Source organism: Lathyrus oleraceus, chromosome 7, assembly GCF_024323335.1.
Source record: "Lathyrus oleraceus cultivar Zhongwan6 chromosome 7, CAAS_Psat_ZW6_1.0, whole genome shotgun sequence".
NCBI classification, from domain to species: Eukaryota; Viridiplantae; Streptophyta; class Magnoliopsida; order Fabales; family Fabaceae; genus Lathyrus; species Lathyrus oleraceus.
In genome coordinates this window covers 74,031,164-74,048,495 of record NC_066585.1, presented here as the reverse complement: position 1 = coordinate 74,048,495, position 17,332 = coordinate 74,031,164, and the positions used below count along the sequence as shown (strand labels likewise).

At 38.1% G+C, this 17,332-nt stretch overlaps 1 protein-coding gene across 1 annotated transcript; it reads left to right on the top strand.

Moving 5' to 3' along the window:
- The first annotated feature begins 11,252 nt into the window (after positions 1-11,252).
- Positions 11,253-17,332, top strand: LOC127106015 (chaperone protein ClpC, chloroplastic-like). The gene is made up of 10 exons (XM_051043291.1): positions 11,253-11,451; positions 11,602-12,198; positions 12,511-12,626; positions 12,741-12,863; positions 12,976-13,161; positions 13,360-13,575; positions 13,835-14,052; positions 15,162-15,237; positions 15,325-15,414; positions 15,866-17,332. Exons 2-10 carry the CDS (start codon positions 11,619-11,621, stop codon positions 17,042-17,044), a joined length of 2,784 nt encoding a protein of 927 aa, XP_050899248.1. The 5' UTR covers positions 11,253-11,451; positions 11,602-11,618; the 3' UTR covers positions 17,045-17,332.

Here is a 17,332-nt window from a genome sequence, read left to right as displayed (position 1 = left end):
TCCGTTTGTAGTAAATGGACAAAGACTGAAGCAATATCAAGGAGGTGACGTCCCCACAGAATGCCCTGGCCATACTCTGGTCGACCCTCCAGTTCCTACCTCTGATATATAAAGTCCGAATCGTCAAGCTAACGACGTTAAACAAGCGCTGCATGGGAGGAAACCCATGATTTCTTTTCCTTTGCTTTACTTTTACTATTTCAATTTACATTATCATTTGTTATATATATATATATATATATATATATATATATATATATATATATATATATATATATATATATATATATATATATATATATATATATGTGTGTGTGTGTGTGTGTGTGTGTGTGTGTGTGTGTGTGTGTGTGTGTGTGTGTGTGTGTGTGTGTGTGTGTGTGTGTGTGTGTGTGTGTGTGTGTGTGTGTTTAGACTAACATTTACAATATTTGCGATTTCAGGTGTCCTCTGTTTTTAACCTAACTTTTCAGGATGGAGAATTTCGACACTATGCTAGTGATCTTTCGTGACCCAGCTCAGGAGCAGCGCTACGCCATGCTTTCTCAGCGTCCAATGCTGCCCATCAGATATCCTGATTCAAGCTGCATGGAGGCATTAGGCGTTGAGCCTAGTGTCAGGCATTTGTGCAATCAGTTGCAATGGGATGAGTATATTGATGCGATGCATGTGACTTACAGGAACCTCACTTTGGAGTTCTTGAGCTCGCTAAACTACGAGCCCTATGTTGGTCACGCTAGTGATGGTGGCTACATTAATTTTAGGTTGTTTGGGACATAATACACCTTCAACCATAAGCGTTTCAGTGACTTACTTGGATTTCAGACTGCTTATGATGCCTCATTTGAGCTCCCCATGAGCTATTTCCTGAGTAGAGACGTTGAGAAGTTCTGGAGTGACATTACATGTGGAGGTAGCATTGACCCTTTCACCCAAATCTCTGACAAGATCCATAATCCTGCTTTCAGATACTTCCAGATGATTATTGCCCACACCTTCCTGGGGAAGAGTGACCCTGATACACATGTAAGTGCTGAAGAGATTTTCTTCATGTACTGTACCACTCAGTCACGCCCAGTAGATTGTGGAGCTTTTCTGATCGAGAGTCTCTATCTTAATGCTCGCTCCGCTGTGAGCCCTATACACGTTGGAAGCACGGTGATTCATATAGCCTCTGCCCTAGGACTTGATAGAAGACTATTTCACTTGACGTCTTACTGCAGCTATACTTTGATGGATATTGACTTCTGTATGGACCGTGGCCTCATGAGGAGATCTTCCTTCCAGCCGGATCAATACAGGCTCTTGATCGAGGGTGAGACTATTCACTACTTTACTTTACTGGACCCTAATGTAACTTGTGTTTATGATCAAGCCAACTGGGCATATGCCATAGAAGGCCAAGGCGAGACAGTAGATGAACAGAGAACCACACCTACCAGAATCAAAGTCCTCACCAATAATCCAAATCTTCAGAGTCCAAGCATGCATTCTGAGCAGGTTAAGCTCCGTATGGAGATAGCCCAGCTCCGCCAGGAGCTCGCTGACGTTGCTTTGCAGGTCGAAGTGTCAGATGCCACACATGCCACTGAAGCCGGTATATTGAACAATGAGATCGTCGACCTTCGGCACCAGATCGCAGAGCTCTGAGGATACGAAGTCGAGGAGACTCCATTATTCCCTAAGCATTGATGCTATCACCGACCGAGAGATGCCGTTTGATTTACATATTTCCCATTGTTTATTATTTATGCTTGTTTTTATTGTTCCTTTTGACTTTATGCTTGCTTTTTCTTTCCTAGGATCTCTCAACCCGTGACTTATTACTAACTCTTCACACACACACACACACACACACACACACACATACACACACACACACACACACACACATATATATATATATATATATATATATATATATATATATATATATATATATATGCATTGTTATTATTATGTTTTTATGTCCATTTTATTTTATTTTGTTTTATCTCACTTTACTATTTTATTTTATCTTATTTTATTTTGTCAAGCTTAATCAAAAAAACAGCATACCATAGAAACCTATGTGCACCCCCCTTCTTGCAAAAATGAAGACAAAAAGTTGTGGCCCAAGAAGCAATGAACAAATTCGGCCCAACCAATTCCGAAGCCATGGCGAGCGCCATAAGCCTCATGGCGGGCGCCATGAGGTCAGAACATTTAACGGGACAGAATCCCCAATTTCACCATTTTCACCTTCTTCAACCTCTCAAAACCCATTTTCTCTTCCTCCCAACTCCACCAAAGTCCACGAAAAATCCCAACTTCCTCATTTTAACTCCAAGCCATTACCATTTCTAAACTCCACTCATCCATTTCTCCACCAAAAACCCATTAAAACTCCATTTTCACTTCCTTTCCATAAACATCCATTTTTTTCTCTTCACTCACCATCAATGGGCGGAATGGAGTTCAACAACATCATTCTTCGCGGAGGAAAACCCAGAGAGCGACAAAACAAAATTTTACAAAAATTGCAATCACGGGAAATTCTCGCTACCAGGTATGTAGACGAAGATTGTTTGTACACTTTAGGGACGTACCATAGTGTTTTTCATATGCTTGATACTTTAGGATTACATGATATTTTTGCTAATAAAGCACTCACCTATGATAGGCTGACTAGGGAATTTTTGGGTTCCCTAATTTACACTATTTACCCTGACACTGCTAGCACGGTTGGTACCGTTTGTTTTAGAATGTTTAATATGGAATACAAGTACACTACCGATGCCTTAGCAGGTTTGTTAGGAATGCCTTACGGAGAGAGTGTCATATTTGAGACACCCTTAGATGCTGAATGGGCACTCGAAGCATTTACTTTTTGAATAGATTATCAAATGTGGTTGTCACTTCCTTTGAAGGAATTTTAGCTTCCAATATTCATAACCCGACCATCCGTACTTTTCGATATCTTTTGGCATGTACTATTTTCGGTCGGGAGAATTCTAATAAAGTAAATGCTCGTGAGTTGCTATTTTTACAGGGTTGCCTCACTAATTGAAGGACCAATCATGTTCCTTTTATGCTTGCACATATGTCTACCATTCTTAAAAAGGGAGGAACCATTTATTTTGGTGGTTTAATTACTTCTATTGCTAGAGCGTTAAATCTCAATGCTGGGTTAGCCACCTTAGAACCATTCCCTCACCGCACCATCAACTTAAATTTTTTGAAGGATATGAAATTATGCAAGGTGCAGTGAGCAGGTGGTTATAACCTCATGGTCCATGGTGTAGCTATACCCAGTATTGTTTTATCTTGCTCTCAGCGTACAGACGTGAGGCATGCAAGGAACTAGACGTATGATCTCGATGCTCCACCTTTTACCGGTTCTTTGCCATCTAATGTTCCTATGGATGATGGGCAAGGGACCGATGATAAGTATGACCGGCGCGACCAGTCACCTGCTCATGATATTCCTACTGCATCACCTGTACACACTGCACCTTCTTCTTCTGACCATTTTGCAGGTACCGCTCCCGGTTTTTACATCACTGAGGAGATGTGGTGCGAGCACCTGGCTTGAGAGGAAAGGCGTGACACCCTTCTGAATACCATAAACCAACAATTGAAAGATAATATGAGTTTTATGGTAGCCTCCCAGCAGCGTAGTGAGCAAGCACATCAGACTATCATTGAGTCCTTACTTGCGATCACTAATGAGCAGCATCGCCAGCGACAGGCTACTGAGCGTCACTTCGCACTTATCGAGGCCAACCAAGGTTCTCTCTTAGGTCACTCTAGGCAGCTGCAGGAAGGACTTAGTACTCGTATCAAGCGTCGTCGACCAAGGCATCCCGACCAGGGCGGTGACGGTACCGGTGATCACCCATAGTTTTCTCTCTCTCTCTCTCTCTCTCTCTCTCTCTCTCTCTCTCTCTCTCTCTCTCTCTCTCTCTCTTCTAGGTTACTCCTACCCTATCTCATATCAAAACATTGAGGACAATGTTCGGTTTAAGTGTGGGAGGAGATTTTTATCGCTTTTTATCGCTTTCCTTTATTTTTAGTATGTTTTGTGCGTTTTAGTTGTTTGCCTTTTCTTTTCAATAAAATAACATGTGTTTGACGAGTCATCTGTGTAGTGTATTCGTACTTCTCCCATTTCTTTAACCTTACCAAAAAAAAATTGTGAGCAAAGAAAAAAATGTATCTTGAATATTCAGGCTATAAGACAGGTTTATGACGAGATGTAAAAGACTTGGGAAAACTTTTTCTAAAAATCGATATTGTCTTAACACCGTAGGCTTCATGATTATAACAGTCGATCCCGATACCCCATATGATGTGGCCCTAATTTTTGTTCCAAATAAGTCCTTAAGTAGTTTATCCTTGCAGTTAACTCCAACTTAAGCATGCTCTACGTAGGGGATCGATGAAAATAAGTAAATGATCACAAAAATTCCTGCTTTGTTCTCTAGTTGTATGAAAATCCGGGCTAGGTGACTCTCACACGGTCATTTAACCCAGCAAAATAAAGACATTTGCGAAACATGCGGAAGAAAAATAAAAAAATGAAATATATAATAATATGCCTATTGTTGGTTGGTTCAGAGGTATCTGGTGCTGAACTTGGTAGGGTGGATTACAATCAAATCCTCCACAACTACAAATTGGGTTAAATAAAGGGGTTACACCAACTTATGTACCAGAGCCCCATGCTTAAGATCATAATCACTAACCTGTCACCTTACTATGAGTATGTGCGGATAACGGGCTTAATGTGATTGCACCTGAATGAAAAGGACTTGAAGAAGATGAAAAGAAGGCCTAGGTATGGTGGGGTGATGTGGATTAATTTGTATAGGAACGAAGCCTATGACCGCATTTGCAAGAAGTGTCACTACAATATCCTTAGTTCGATTTGTTAGTACCTATCGATACATTCCTTGAATGAACTTATAAGCCTTTTTGCCTTGAATTAACTCTGGTTGATATTGTTTTTCTTGCATGAGGTATAAATAGTTTTGCTTGAGGATAAGCAAAGGTTTAAGTGTGGGAGAATTTGATCATACTGAATCACGCCGTGTTTTTGACTCAGATTTCACATGTTTATTAGGTCTTTATTACCATTTTGCTTGTGTTATGCTCTCTTTTATGTTGTTTTCAAATATTTTTCTCTTTCGGGACCTTTTTAGAAGAAACGAAGCAAAAAGACCAAAAATTAGGGTTTTTCGGCAAATATTGCACACATGACGTTATGCATGGCGGCCGCTATAGGAGAAGCCATGACACATCAGCCCTCAACCAGGAGGTAACCGCCACGATCCCATGAACTTTCCCATTCACACACATGGAGGGTGCCATGAAGGGGTGGCGGGCGCCACCTTTGCATTTCACGTTCCCACTAAGGAGAAGTTGAAGGGCATAATGATCTTTGCAAGCTGTTGAATTCCTCTATAAATAGGTCGTTCTAGTTCATTTCCAAATCATCCAACTTAGTTTACAACACTAAGACTATATTATCATCTGTAAAAGCGGTAATCCGTCACATCGAAGGGTTATCGCACCTTAGTGAGATTGACTTGGAGCACTTTGATTTTGCCGTCGTCTTTATCTTCGAAGTCAAAGGTTTATTTTCCTTGTACCAGATTTAAAGCCTCCGTTTGGAGCAGGTTCTAATTTAATCGCTTTTATTTATTTTACTTGTCATGCTTTACTTTATTTAATTTCTTGCTATGCTTTACTTTATTTAATTTCCTGCCCTTCTTTACTTTATTTAATTCCTGTCATTGTCTTTACTTTATTTAAATTTCTCGCCATTATCTTTATTGCTCGTTTTAATTATTTTACATGCTTTACTTGTTCTTCACGCCTTACATTCTAAAACAACTTTTCATCATGATCAATATCGTTGTGTTTGTTTGTATTACCATGACTGGATAAATCTTTCAAAGGTTAGAATGTAAGGATCGTTGTTAAAGAGATGTTTCACATATTGAATCTGTAGAAATGCTTTAAAGGCTATTTTGATTTTTAATTTGAGTTTTCTGAAACAAACTTGGTTAGTTTTAACTACTCAAGTAGTGCGAAAGCATCCTGACTTAGTTAACTAGGAATTTTTATCACTTTAAGAAAAAACGATTTTTGAAACTGTTTTCGGACGCGTTGATAGATTTAAAAGCAAGAAACTCCTTGGGTAAACTTTCCAAACCAAAATCACTTTTCAACTAAGTTTACGAGACTTATTTCTTAAAAATAAGTTTATTACTTTAGCGTTCTGCGCACCTTTTATAAGTGACAATAAAAAGCCTTAATTTAAGGGTAAACTCGGTTCTGAATACGCGAATGCGACAGTTCCTGTTAAATGGATTCTTTTCAAGATTAGAAAATATTACCCCATAAGTAGTTCTATTTAGACAATCGAAACATCGTTTAACTGACGTGAAATACATTCAAACTTTTCTTTATCTGCACTGTATTTATTATTTCCTTTATTTATTGTTATTTTGGGACATCAATATCTCTTTTGTACCGCCTTAGATAAACATCGTAACAATGGTAATCGATAGATTGACGATTTGGTCTCTGTGGGATCGATATTCTTTTATATTACTCTGACGCGATTTGCGCACTTGCGAATAGAGCGATCAGCGGCAACCAAAGCCATTTGACCTGTGGTTCAATGACAAACAACTATTGAAGTTGTTAAAGTTTTGCCTCTTCCACCTTCTTAAGCAGAAGATGATTCAGTTCTTGTAACGTATCCTTCTAACTCTATAAAACAAGGTTCTTCTCCACCAAGAGTTAATTAAGGAGCATTCAAAGCCTTTTCTTTATTTAAATCTACATAACGAATTCACCAAGGTGAAATATCTCAACGACCTCCACTATTACTTGTGATACTTTGATAGAAAATGCACTATGGCCTTCAGCTATTATAGGACAACCTTTGAATATAGGGAGCCATTTATCTACTGAATAATGTTTATATTATGGTGCAATAACAAATTTCATAATTCTTAGCAGTGAGGCTAGTCAGGATTAAAGAGAGTATGCAACATATTACGCAAAGGAATAATTGTGTGAGAGACGACCTCTCAATTAAACCTTCACTCTTGATCTGACCTCAGTTAGGGTAGCAACAATGCGAGGAGAGACTTTGAGATCACCAACTTGCAACCAACATCAAAGACATAAAACTCATATGCTCAGTCCTAAAGGGATGAGTGATAGTCATACTCCCCTAGAGGTTCATTGTCCTCTAAGAAGGGAAATATATGACACAAACACTCTAGTTTTAGAGTGAGGAAGGAATTTTCTATATGCACGTATCCTCGATTGTAAGATTTCGAGATTATAAGAGAAGTCTAAAAAGTTATAGAGCTATGACAAGATCAGTGATCCATATGAGCATGTTGAACATGTAGGTAACCGACCAGACTACTACCATGCCCAATGAGCGGTAAAATGAAAATTCTTTGCACTCTTTGAGCGGAGCTGCAATGAAGTGGTTGAATACCCTCCCAAATAAGAGGATATATTTATGGAAAAACTTATATGAAGCTTTCACCACCCAGTTCACCGCTCTAAAGTGACAACCCATAATAATATTTGTCCTTGGTGGAGTCATTCGACGAAAGAAAGAAACCTTATGTGAGTACATTAACTGCCTCACTAAAGTGGTAGTAGCTTTAAAGGCACATATGACTGGATGTAGTGATGAATGTTTGAGAAAGGGGTTGAGGTCATATTGCATGTCCTACGAAAAAGTGGGATTTAAGGGAGTTTGCACCCTAAATAATTTACTGATTATGGCACAATCATATATTAACCATGAAGAAAAACTTGTGGCTAAGTAAAAGGAGAGATATCGGGGAACATGGAACTTCAGACACAAATGTACACTAGAAAGAGATGGTAGTCGTTGTAAAGAGGAAGGGGATTGTGGACCATGATATAAGTTTAATGCTTACACTCCCCTGAACACTTTAAGGGACAAGGAAGAGGTATCAACCCTTGATCGACCATGAACCCTAGAGACATCCATTAAAACTTCAAGCATGATCTTGCAAAACAAGTTGTCTTCTAGAGAAACGAACTCGGGACTTAAAGTAATGCCATATAAATAGGTAAAAACAATGATAAGTGACAAAAAATTAAATATATACCATAGGGCATGAACCATGAAATTCTCTCATCTATTAAAGATGCAAATACATTAGTAACAAGCACACTAGAACAAAAAATAAACCACCCATCTGGATAATCCACCAAGGAGACCGATTTCTCATCTTCCATCGCACAAAATTGCCCTCGAGAGATATGCCTGGTGGGATAAAAATACTCCATTTGTTGCATAGAGTTTTCAAAAGAGTCATAAGCAATAAAGTAACTCTCCTTAAATGACTCTGCATACTCTTTGGCCAAATCAATATTCTCAAGATACATCTCAGGAAGGTTGCCTTTAGCCTTCTCCCGACCTTTTTAAGACTCCTTTAAAGTGTATCAAGTTCTTCTATCCTTTTTCGAGCAAGATTCAATCGTTGATTTGCTTCATCGAAAGCGACCTCCATCATAAATAGTGATGCCTGAGCATATACTAAGGATTCATTCTTCTTTGCCACTCCCTGCACAAGTAGTTTCACCTTCTCAATCAGCGTACTAGGGTACTTGAAAGGTTCCATAACAACCCTTATAACCAAAAGTGAGGTATACACCCTTTTTAGAGTTCTTCCAAATACCGAACTTGCTCGATAGTATGGGCATCAACACGTATTTTAAGCACTTCATTCTCCCTCGGAAGATAGTCGGCCAAGAAAGATTCTCATTGCCTAGCAGCGCCAACGACTAAGTCTGATAACTCCTTATGACAAACTTCTTCATTTTTTTCCGAAGAATAACCTTATTCAAAGATAGAAGACCAGAAATCCTTAGCCCTCGTCGGAACAGGACAGTCCAACTACACAAGAGGCAACATGGGTGAAATTGATGCAAAATCCCCCACAGGGTTAGTCCTCATTAAATGTCGTAGCCAGGGACGATTAACAAGAGACCCCTCTACACGAGGCTTATCAAGTTCGAGACCAAGCTCAAGATTTTACCCGTCATTGGGTTGAGACGAACCTAAAGCATTCTCTATCATACATGGCTAGATAAATCCCCGATTTCCACCTGTGTCGTAGTAAGTGCATCTCGGGTAACCAAAATAGTGGGGAACCATATTGCTATAACCATTACCGTGGTTATAATATTGTTAACACTTCCCACGAGAGGTGTAACCCGAGGAGTCCTCCTTTTTTGATGCATTATATTCTCATATTACATTTTATCTGCAAGAAAATAACAAACAAACTACAAAAGGAATCACAAAGTAATACTAAAAAAAGAGAAGATTCCCCAATTCACTCACAAAAAATCCTTCTTGGCATCTTTTGAGTCGACTTTCATTAGTAGACGCATCTCTACGAGCCTCTTTAATTGCTTATTCGACATTGCGCCACGATGGGACAACACCACCAACATAACTTAAAGCCTTGAAGAAATACACCAAACAATTTTTTTTGGAAAATGTATTCTCGAGTCAAATCGTCCATCCTGTAAACATAGGATCGTGACTCTGACAAAAAGTGTCTTTGCCACCAAAACATGGAGAATATATTCGAACATTAGTAAGGCGACCCAAAGTTTATCGATTATGTCTTAAAATAGATTTTTTCCATTAAGAAGGATGGACAAGAAAAATTGATGCTTACAATGATTCACACTATCTGAATAAACACCAAGCATATCAGCATATGACTAAAGAGATATCAAGCCACGGCCATTTGGTGAGGCAGTCGAGTTACGTTGAAATTTGAAAAGGTGGAAGAAAAGAGTCAAGGTTGGAACACTCTCTTTGTATATGAATCAATAATGGAATACTTTAACATAAACCTAACTCACCTGATGTAATTGTGAAGGGGCGATTAACATGTGATTAAGAATGCAGATTTTAAAATCATTTAAAGGGACAAAAACCTATTAAGGAAAATAAACAGTTACGAATAAGGGTGACACACCCGTCATACTTACTACACACCCTCTTGTGTTCCTTAAGAATAAGTAATTCTCAATCACACAAAGGTCCCACCGTGATGAAAACACGATCTAAGCTGCCCTTATATGCGAAAATGGAGGTGGTGTCCAACATATCCAGATCCACTCACACTGACGATTTGTGCCCCTTTTCTATACAAAGCATAATAGACGGAATTTTCATTATGAAGAATACTGTAAACATAAAAAGGTAAATATAAAGGAACAACACTTCGACCATATATACTAATAACATAAGTTCGAGCATAAAAAAATACTAGAAATCCATTTTCCAAAAACCTTATTAGATAAAGAAGCGAGAGCAAGAAAGTATATTTACTTTACATTAAAATAAATGATTTGGTTGCCTATGTGTTATAAGAACCCCTGAACAAAGATTACATATGAACTTAACTAGGAAAGCAGTGCAGAAGACCTCGCGAGGAAGAACGAAGTTGGCAAGACAAAGAATAAGATCTTTGTTAGTTGTGAATGGAAAAAGGGGAGAAACTGGTTTTTTTGGAACCTTTTGTGCGTGTCTTAATCATAGAGGACCGTACGATCCACTGCACACTACCAATAGTCAAGATTTCATCAAAGACTGCTCAAAAGTACTAAAGTACCCTAAGGAAGAGGAAACATTACCAACTAGCATAAGGAGATGCATCAGAGATTCTCTGTGAAATGTTACAGATTACAAGAAAGACATTCAATACACTTGTTTCCAATGACAATGACATCCCAACAAGGCTTTTCACCTCCTCAGGCCAAGCAACCAGATTAGGGCGTATACGAAAAATCTTTGTCATGCCAAACATAGACAATGAATTCAATGACAACTGTTCTATGTCGCCCACAAGACCCAAGACAAAGAACCCATATGCAAAACAAAGAAGCAAACATGAAAACATGTGTTTTTTCATTCTCTCATAAAGTAGACACAACAAAATCACTAAACAACTCTCGTTCCACAACAAAACACATCCATAATTCAATAAAACTAAAATGAACATTTTTCATAATAGGATTAAAGGAGAATTATATTTCAAATTAATTTAAAAATGGTCAACATTTTATTTAGAATCTTATTTGAAATCTAGCAAAATGTTTTTTTTATTAAAACATTGATTATAAATAAAATCACGTCACTTTGTATTTTATTAATTAATTAATATATACTTGTCAAGGCTAAGGTACTTGCCCCAAGTCCCAACGGTGCCTTTTATTTGTTCATTTCCACAGATTAGGTTTTAAGAAGGAACCAGAGTTTCACTTCTTATCGGTTCAAACACACGACGTCTTCCTTATCGTTTAACCTAGAAACTTCAATCTCGCCGCCGGTTCCATTTCTTCTTCACCACCCCTCCTCCTTCCACCGCCACTCTTCAGGTTTCAAAACAATTCCAATTTCGTGTTGCTTCACTTAACTTTACATTCATTCATTGAGAATATATTTTTTTAGGGTTAATAAGTATCAACAGATTTAATTTTTTGAATGAATTGTGTCATGTTAACGTATATTTTCATTGATTAATGCAGCGAACAATTGAGGAATCATGTCTAGGGTTTTGGCGCAGTCAATTAACGTCCCTGGCCTAGTGGCTGGGCAAAGGCATGGTGGCAATAACAGCAAGGGTTTTGCGAAACCCAGAAGGTCTGTTAAAATGATGTATGCTTCACGAACTGCTTCTCCGAGAGTGGCTGGTTTTTCAGGGTTAAGAACTTTGAATTCTTTGGGTTCTATGTTGAGACCCAGTCAAGATTTTCATTCTAAGGTGTTTAGTCAGATGGCGATTAGTAGAGCGAAGACCGGTAGAGGTAGTAGATGTGTAACGAAAGCTATGTTTGAGCGGTTCACTGAGAAGGCGATTAAAGTGATTATGTTGGCTCAGGAGGAAGCGAGGCGTTTGGGGCATAATTTTGTTGGAACGGAACAGATTTTATTGGGTCTTATTGGTGAGGGTACTGGTATTGCTGCTAAGGTATTGAAGTCTATGGGGATTAACTTGAAAGATGCGCGTGTCGAAGTGGAGAAGATAATTGGAAGGGGGAGTGGTTTTGTTGCTGTTGAGATTCCGTTTACTCCTCGTGCTAAGAGGGTTTTGGAACTCTCATTGGAGGAGGCCCGCCAACTTGGTAAACAATAGAATACCTTTATTTGTGGATTTGTGTATTTTATAGTTTATGAGAATTGTGTTTATGACTTGATATTTGTATGATATATTCCAAACATGACTTGATTGCTGCCTTGATTGATCTCTTGGTTGGTTAATTTGAATTTGAATTAGATGCATTCAAAGTGAGTTGAAATTTATCTATGGATTGGCGTTAGTTTATCTTTTGGCCAGCCTTTTTGCCTTTTAATTGGAGCGTGGTTAAAGAGTTCATGCCCAATTATTTGTTTGCGCTTGATAAAATTTTGGTTCATTCGCTTTTTGGAATTGCCAGGTCACAATTATATTGGAGCCGAGCACTTGCTTTTGGGTCTTCTTCGAGAGGGCGAGGGTGTGGCAGCACGTGTTCTTGAAAATCTGGGTGCTGATCCAAATAATATTCGAACCCAGGCTAGTATTATGTCCTCATTTATTCCTTTTGCATATTTTTTATTTTGTAGTGACATATGTTCATCTTAGTTATGTTTTTGTGTGTTAATCTTGTACTCTACTGGATGGGAACAGGTTATTCGCATGGTTGGCGAGGGTGCTGACAGTGTTGGGGCTACTGTTGGCTCTGGAAGTAGTAACAATAAGACACCAACTTTGGAAGAGTATGGCACCAATTTGACCAAGCTAGCCGAGGAGGTAACTTGCAATTTCTAGTTTCTTCATCACAGATGGTAGTTGATGTCTCATTCTGTGTTGAATGTTACTGATTCTTTTCTTCTGACCTTGTCCCAAAAAATCAAATTCCCAGGGAAAATTGGATCCTGTTGTGGGTAGGCAGCCACAAATTGAACGTGTCACTCAAATCTTAGGTCGTCGTACCAAAAATAATCCTTGTCTTATTGGGGAACCTGGTGTCGGGAAGACAGCTATTGCTGAAGGTCTTGCTCAACGGATTGCAAACGGCGATGTCCCCGAAACTATAGAGGGAAAGAAGGTTGGTATTTTGTTTCTGTTGTAGTCTATAAATTGGTGTGTTGATTTGTTTCATGGGATTTGCTCTTTCATTTCCAGCACCATGAACATGTTAGTTATACTTGCTCAATCCTGGCATGATTATAGTTTTTAGATATGGAATTTTATGATACTTTCGGGAGTCCTGAATGACGTAAAAGCCTTGTTCTGCATTATGTAGGTTATAACCCTAGATATGGGTCTACTCGTTGCTGGAACTAAATACCGTGGAGAATTTGAGGAGAGGTTGAAAAAACTGATGGAGGAAATCAAACAAAGTGATGATATAATACTTTTCATTGATGAAGTGCACACTCTAATTGGAGCAGGAGCAGCTGAAGGGGCAATTGATGCAGCAAACATATTGAAACCAGCTCTTGCTAGAGGTGAACTACAGGTAATTTTTCTTTTGACATCTAAACAATGGATACTTTTATCTGCAAAAAAATTTTCCTTTTGACTTGCAGCAGATCAATGAGCATATGCTTGCAGAAATTTCAATAGTTCGTTTTGGAATACTTTTATCTGCAAAAAATATGCACACGTTCTCAACCGTTTGTTTATAATAATCAGTATGAAAAATTTAAATTCTGAACGGGCACTTTGTATTGACTATAAAATGTGAAGTCTGAGTACATACTTAAAATACTATGCAGTGTATAGGAGCCACCACATTAGATGAATATAGGAAGCATATTGAAAAAGATCCCGCTTTAGAGAGGCGATTCCAACCAGTTAAAGTGCCAGAACCAACCGTGAGTGAAACCATACAAATTCTGAAAGGGCTTAGAGAGCGCTATGAGATTCACCACAAGCTCCGTTATACCGATGATGCTCTTGTAGCCGCTGCAGAGCTCTCTCATCAATATATCAGGTTTGTCATTAAATCTATTTATGCATATTCTCTGCCATTTTCAATTATATTTTTTGGTATGAAAAAGATATACTTTTAAAGTAAAATTTTTAACCAAAATAAATCTTCTGGAATTTAGCATTATGCCTTTGAATTATTTCACAACATTTATTTTTGAACTCATGTAGTTGTTCAATATAAATGAATCAAACGCAACCTTCTATCTTGTTATTTTATGCATGCTATTTATTTTGGAATGCTCTTAGTTGTTGAATACGAGTGATTAAGTTCTATCCTGTGTTGCATAGGTACTGGTACGTACCCAGTACCCGGTACTGGTACGGAGTACGTCATTTTTAGAAAAATTAAGGTACGGGTACGTTAGTATAAAAATAACAAAGGAGTTATATTGTTTAAATAACAACAAAACATTAAAATTACAAAACAATTTGCTTAAAAAAAGTTAATATCTGCGCAATAACATAAATAAATCACCCTTAAAAAATATCCATAAATCATGAAATCATGGCTGAATATCAATATTTTCCTCTCCAATATCATTAAACAGAATGGTATCTAGTTTAGGTTTATCAAGAGAAAGACTAACAACTTCAAAAATATCAACTACATCAAATAGATCTCATTCATCTCCACCAATATCCCACATTTTTGTTGCTCCAACATTATAAATCTTAATATGAGAAGACAAAGATTTGTATGAACAAAAACAAAATCCTCAATCCTCTTTGAATTAAACCTATTCCTTTTCAATAAGTGAATAAAATCTAGCTGTGCTCCAATTTCTCTCCACAGAAGATGAAGAATTTGGTCTTGAAAGAACTTTTTTATTTCTAAATAGAATAATTAACCTAATTTTTACTTAGGAAAAAAACCCAAATATACCATCTGAAATTACCGAATGTGCACCGTTTGGTGTACCAACTTAGAAAAAAACAAAAAAATTGGTACGGCCTCGCTGCGTATCGTACGAGTACTGATATCCGGTACGTACCTGGTACCGGTACTTTATCTAAAATGGAGTACGCGTGTTTCACTGGTTCTATCCTGTTATTTTCATACTTGCTGTTTAATTGTATTTTCTAGTTCATGAATTTAATTGTCTTTTGCAGTGATCGGTTTTTGCCTGATAAAGCTATTGATTTGATTGACGAAGCTGGATCCCGTGTCCGACTTCAACATGCACAGGTATTGTGCATCTACCATTCCCCAAACCAACAGTTTCATCTCTTGTCTGTTGTTGAGCTAATTGGGCCATATTTACATGCTTTATAGTTACCTGAAGAAGCAAGAGGTCTCGAAAAGGAGGTTAGGCAGATTGTCAAGGAGAAAGATCAAGCTGTCCGCAACCAAGAATTTGAGAAGGTAATGCAATGCTTTATTTCAAGACTTAACTTGTAAACTTTTTACACTACCCAACATTTATAGTATACTCAATCACCCTTTTTTTAATTATATAACATTATATTATTCTAAAAAGAAAAATAAGCCAAGTAAGCCAATTTATCTTTCCTAAAGTTCTATAGCAACTACAGTCAAATTTGGAAGCAGTGTGACTTAACTTGTAAACTTTTTACACTACCCAACATTTTTAGTATACTCAATCACCCTTTTTCTTATTATATAACATTATATTATTCTAAAAAGAAAAATAAGCCAAGTAAGCCAATTTATCTTTCCTGAAGTTCTATAGCAACTACAGTCTAGTTTTTGTTGAAGACATTGTAGTGATTTGTTCCTTCAATAATATATCTTCAGTGTCTTTTACTTTTGGCTAAATATTATCATTGCTGATGATACCTTAATTTTTGAATAGGCTGGAGAGCTGCGGGATAAAGAAATGGATCTTAAGACTCAGATATCAGCACTTATAGAAAAAAACAAGGAGATGAACAAGGCAGAGAGTGAGGCAGGAGACGAAGGTGCACTTGTGACTGAAGTTGACATACAACATATTGTTGCCGCCTGGACTGGTATCCCTGTTGACAAAGTCTCGGTTGACGAATCTGACCGCCTTCTCAAAATGGAAGATACCCTTCACAAACGCATTATTGGTCAGCATGAAGCAGTAGAAGCCATTAGCCGGGCTATTCGCCGAGCTCGTGTTGGACTTAAGAACCCTAATCGGCCAATCGCCAGCTTCATCTTTTCCGGCCCTACTGGTGTGGGAAAGTCTGAGTTGGCCAAAGCATTGGCCACATACTATTTTGGATCCGAAGAAGCCATGATTCGGCTTGACATGAGTGAGTTTATGGAAAGGCACACAGTCTCCAAGCTCATTGGTTCACCTCCTGGATATGTTGGTTACACTGAGGGTGGTCAACTGACCGAGGCAGTTCGTCGTCGACCCTACACTGTTGTACTATTTGATGAGATTGAGAAAGCCCACCCTGATGTCTTCAACATGATGCTTCAAATCCTGGAAGATGGTAGGCTAACAGACAGTAAGGGAAGAACTGTTGACTTCAAGAACACACTACTTATAATGACATCAAATGTTGGAAGCAGTGTGATTGAGAAAGGAGGCCGTCGCATAGGATTTGACCTCGACTATGACGAGAAAGACAGCAGTTATAACAGAATCAAGAGCTTGGTGACCGAAGAGCTGAAGCAATACTTTAGGCCAGAGTTCTTGAATAGGTTGGATGAAATGATTGTTTTCAGGCAACTGACAAAATTGGAGGTCAAGGAAATAGCTGATATAATGCTGAAGGAGGTGTTTGAGAGACTGAAAGTCAAAGAGATTGAGCTCTCGGTGACGGAGAGATTTAGGGAAAGAGTGGTCGACGAAGGTTATAATCCTAGTTATGGTGCCAGACCTTTAAGAAGAGCGATAATGCGACTTCTGGAAGACAGCATGGCTGAGAAGATGCTTGCTAGGGAGATTAAAGAGGGTGACTCGGTTATAGTGGATGCTGACTCTGATGGTAATGTGATTGTGCTCAATGGTAGTACCGGTGCTCCAGATTCATTATCAGACGTTCTTACTGTGTGATAAATATATGGTTGTCTATGGACATGAAGCTTTTTAATTTGACTATGGCCAACAAAGCATAGTAGAAAATGGTTGGGGGACCTTGGATAGGCTGCATAATTGAACAATTTCATTTTTTAATGAAAACCAGACATTTTAGTGTATTTATAAGTGTAGGCGTTTGGTGGTCTCACATTTGTGTATTGCCTTAAGGGTGTGTCTGTAAACTATTTTTTACTTTAAACTTTAGATAGATTTTAATTTTATATTGCAATACTTTTAAAACAATAAATGTAGGATATTGATGGA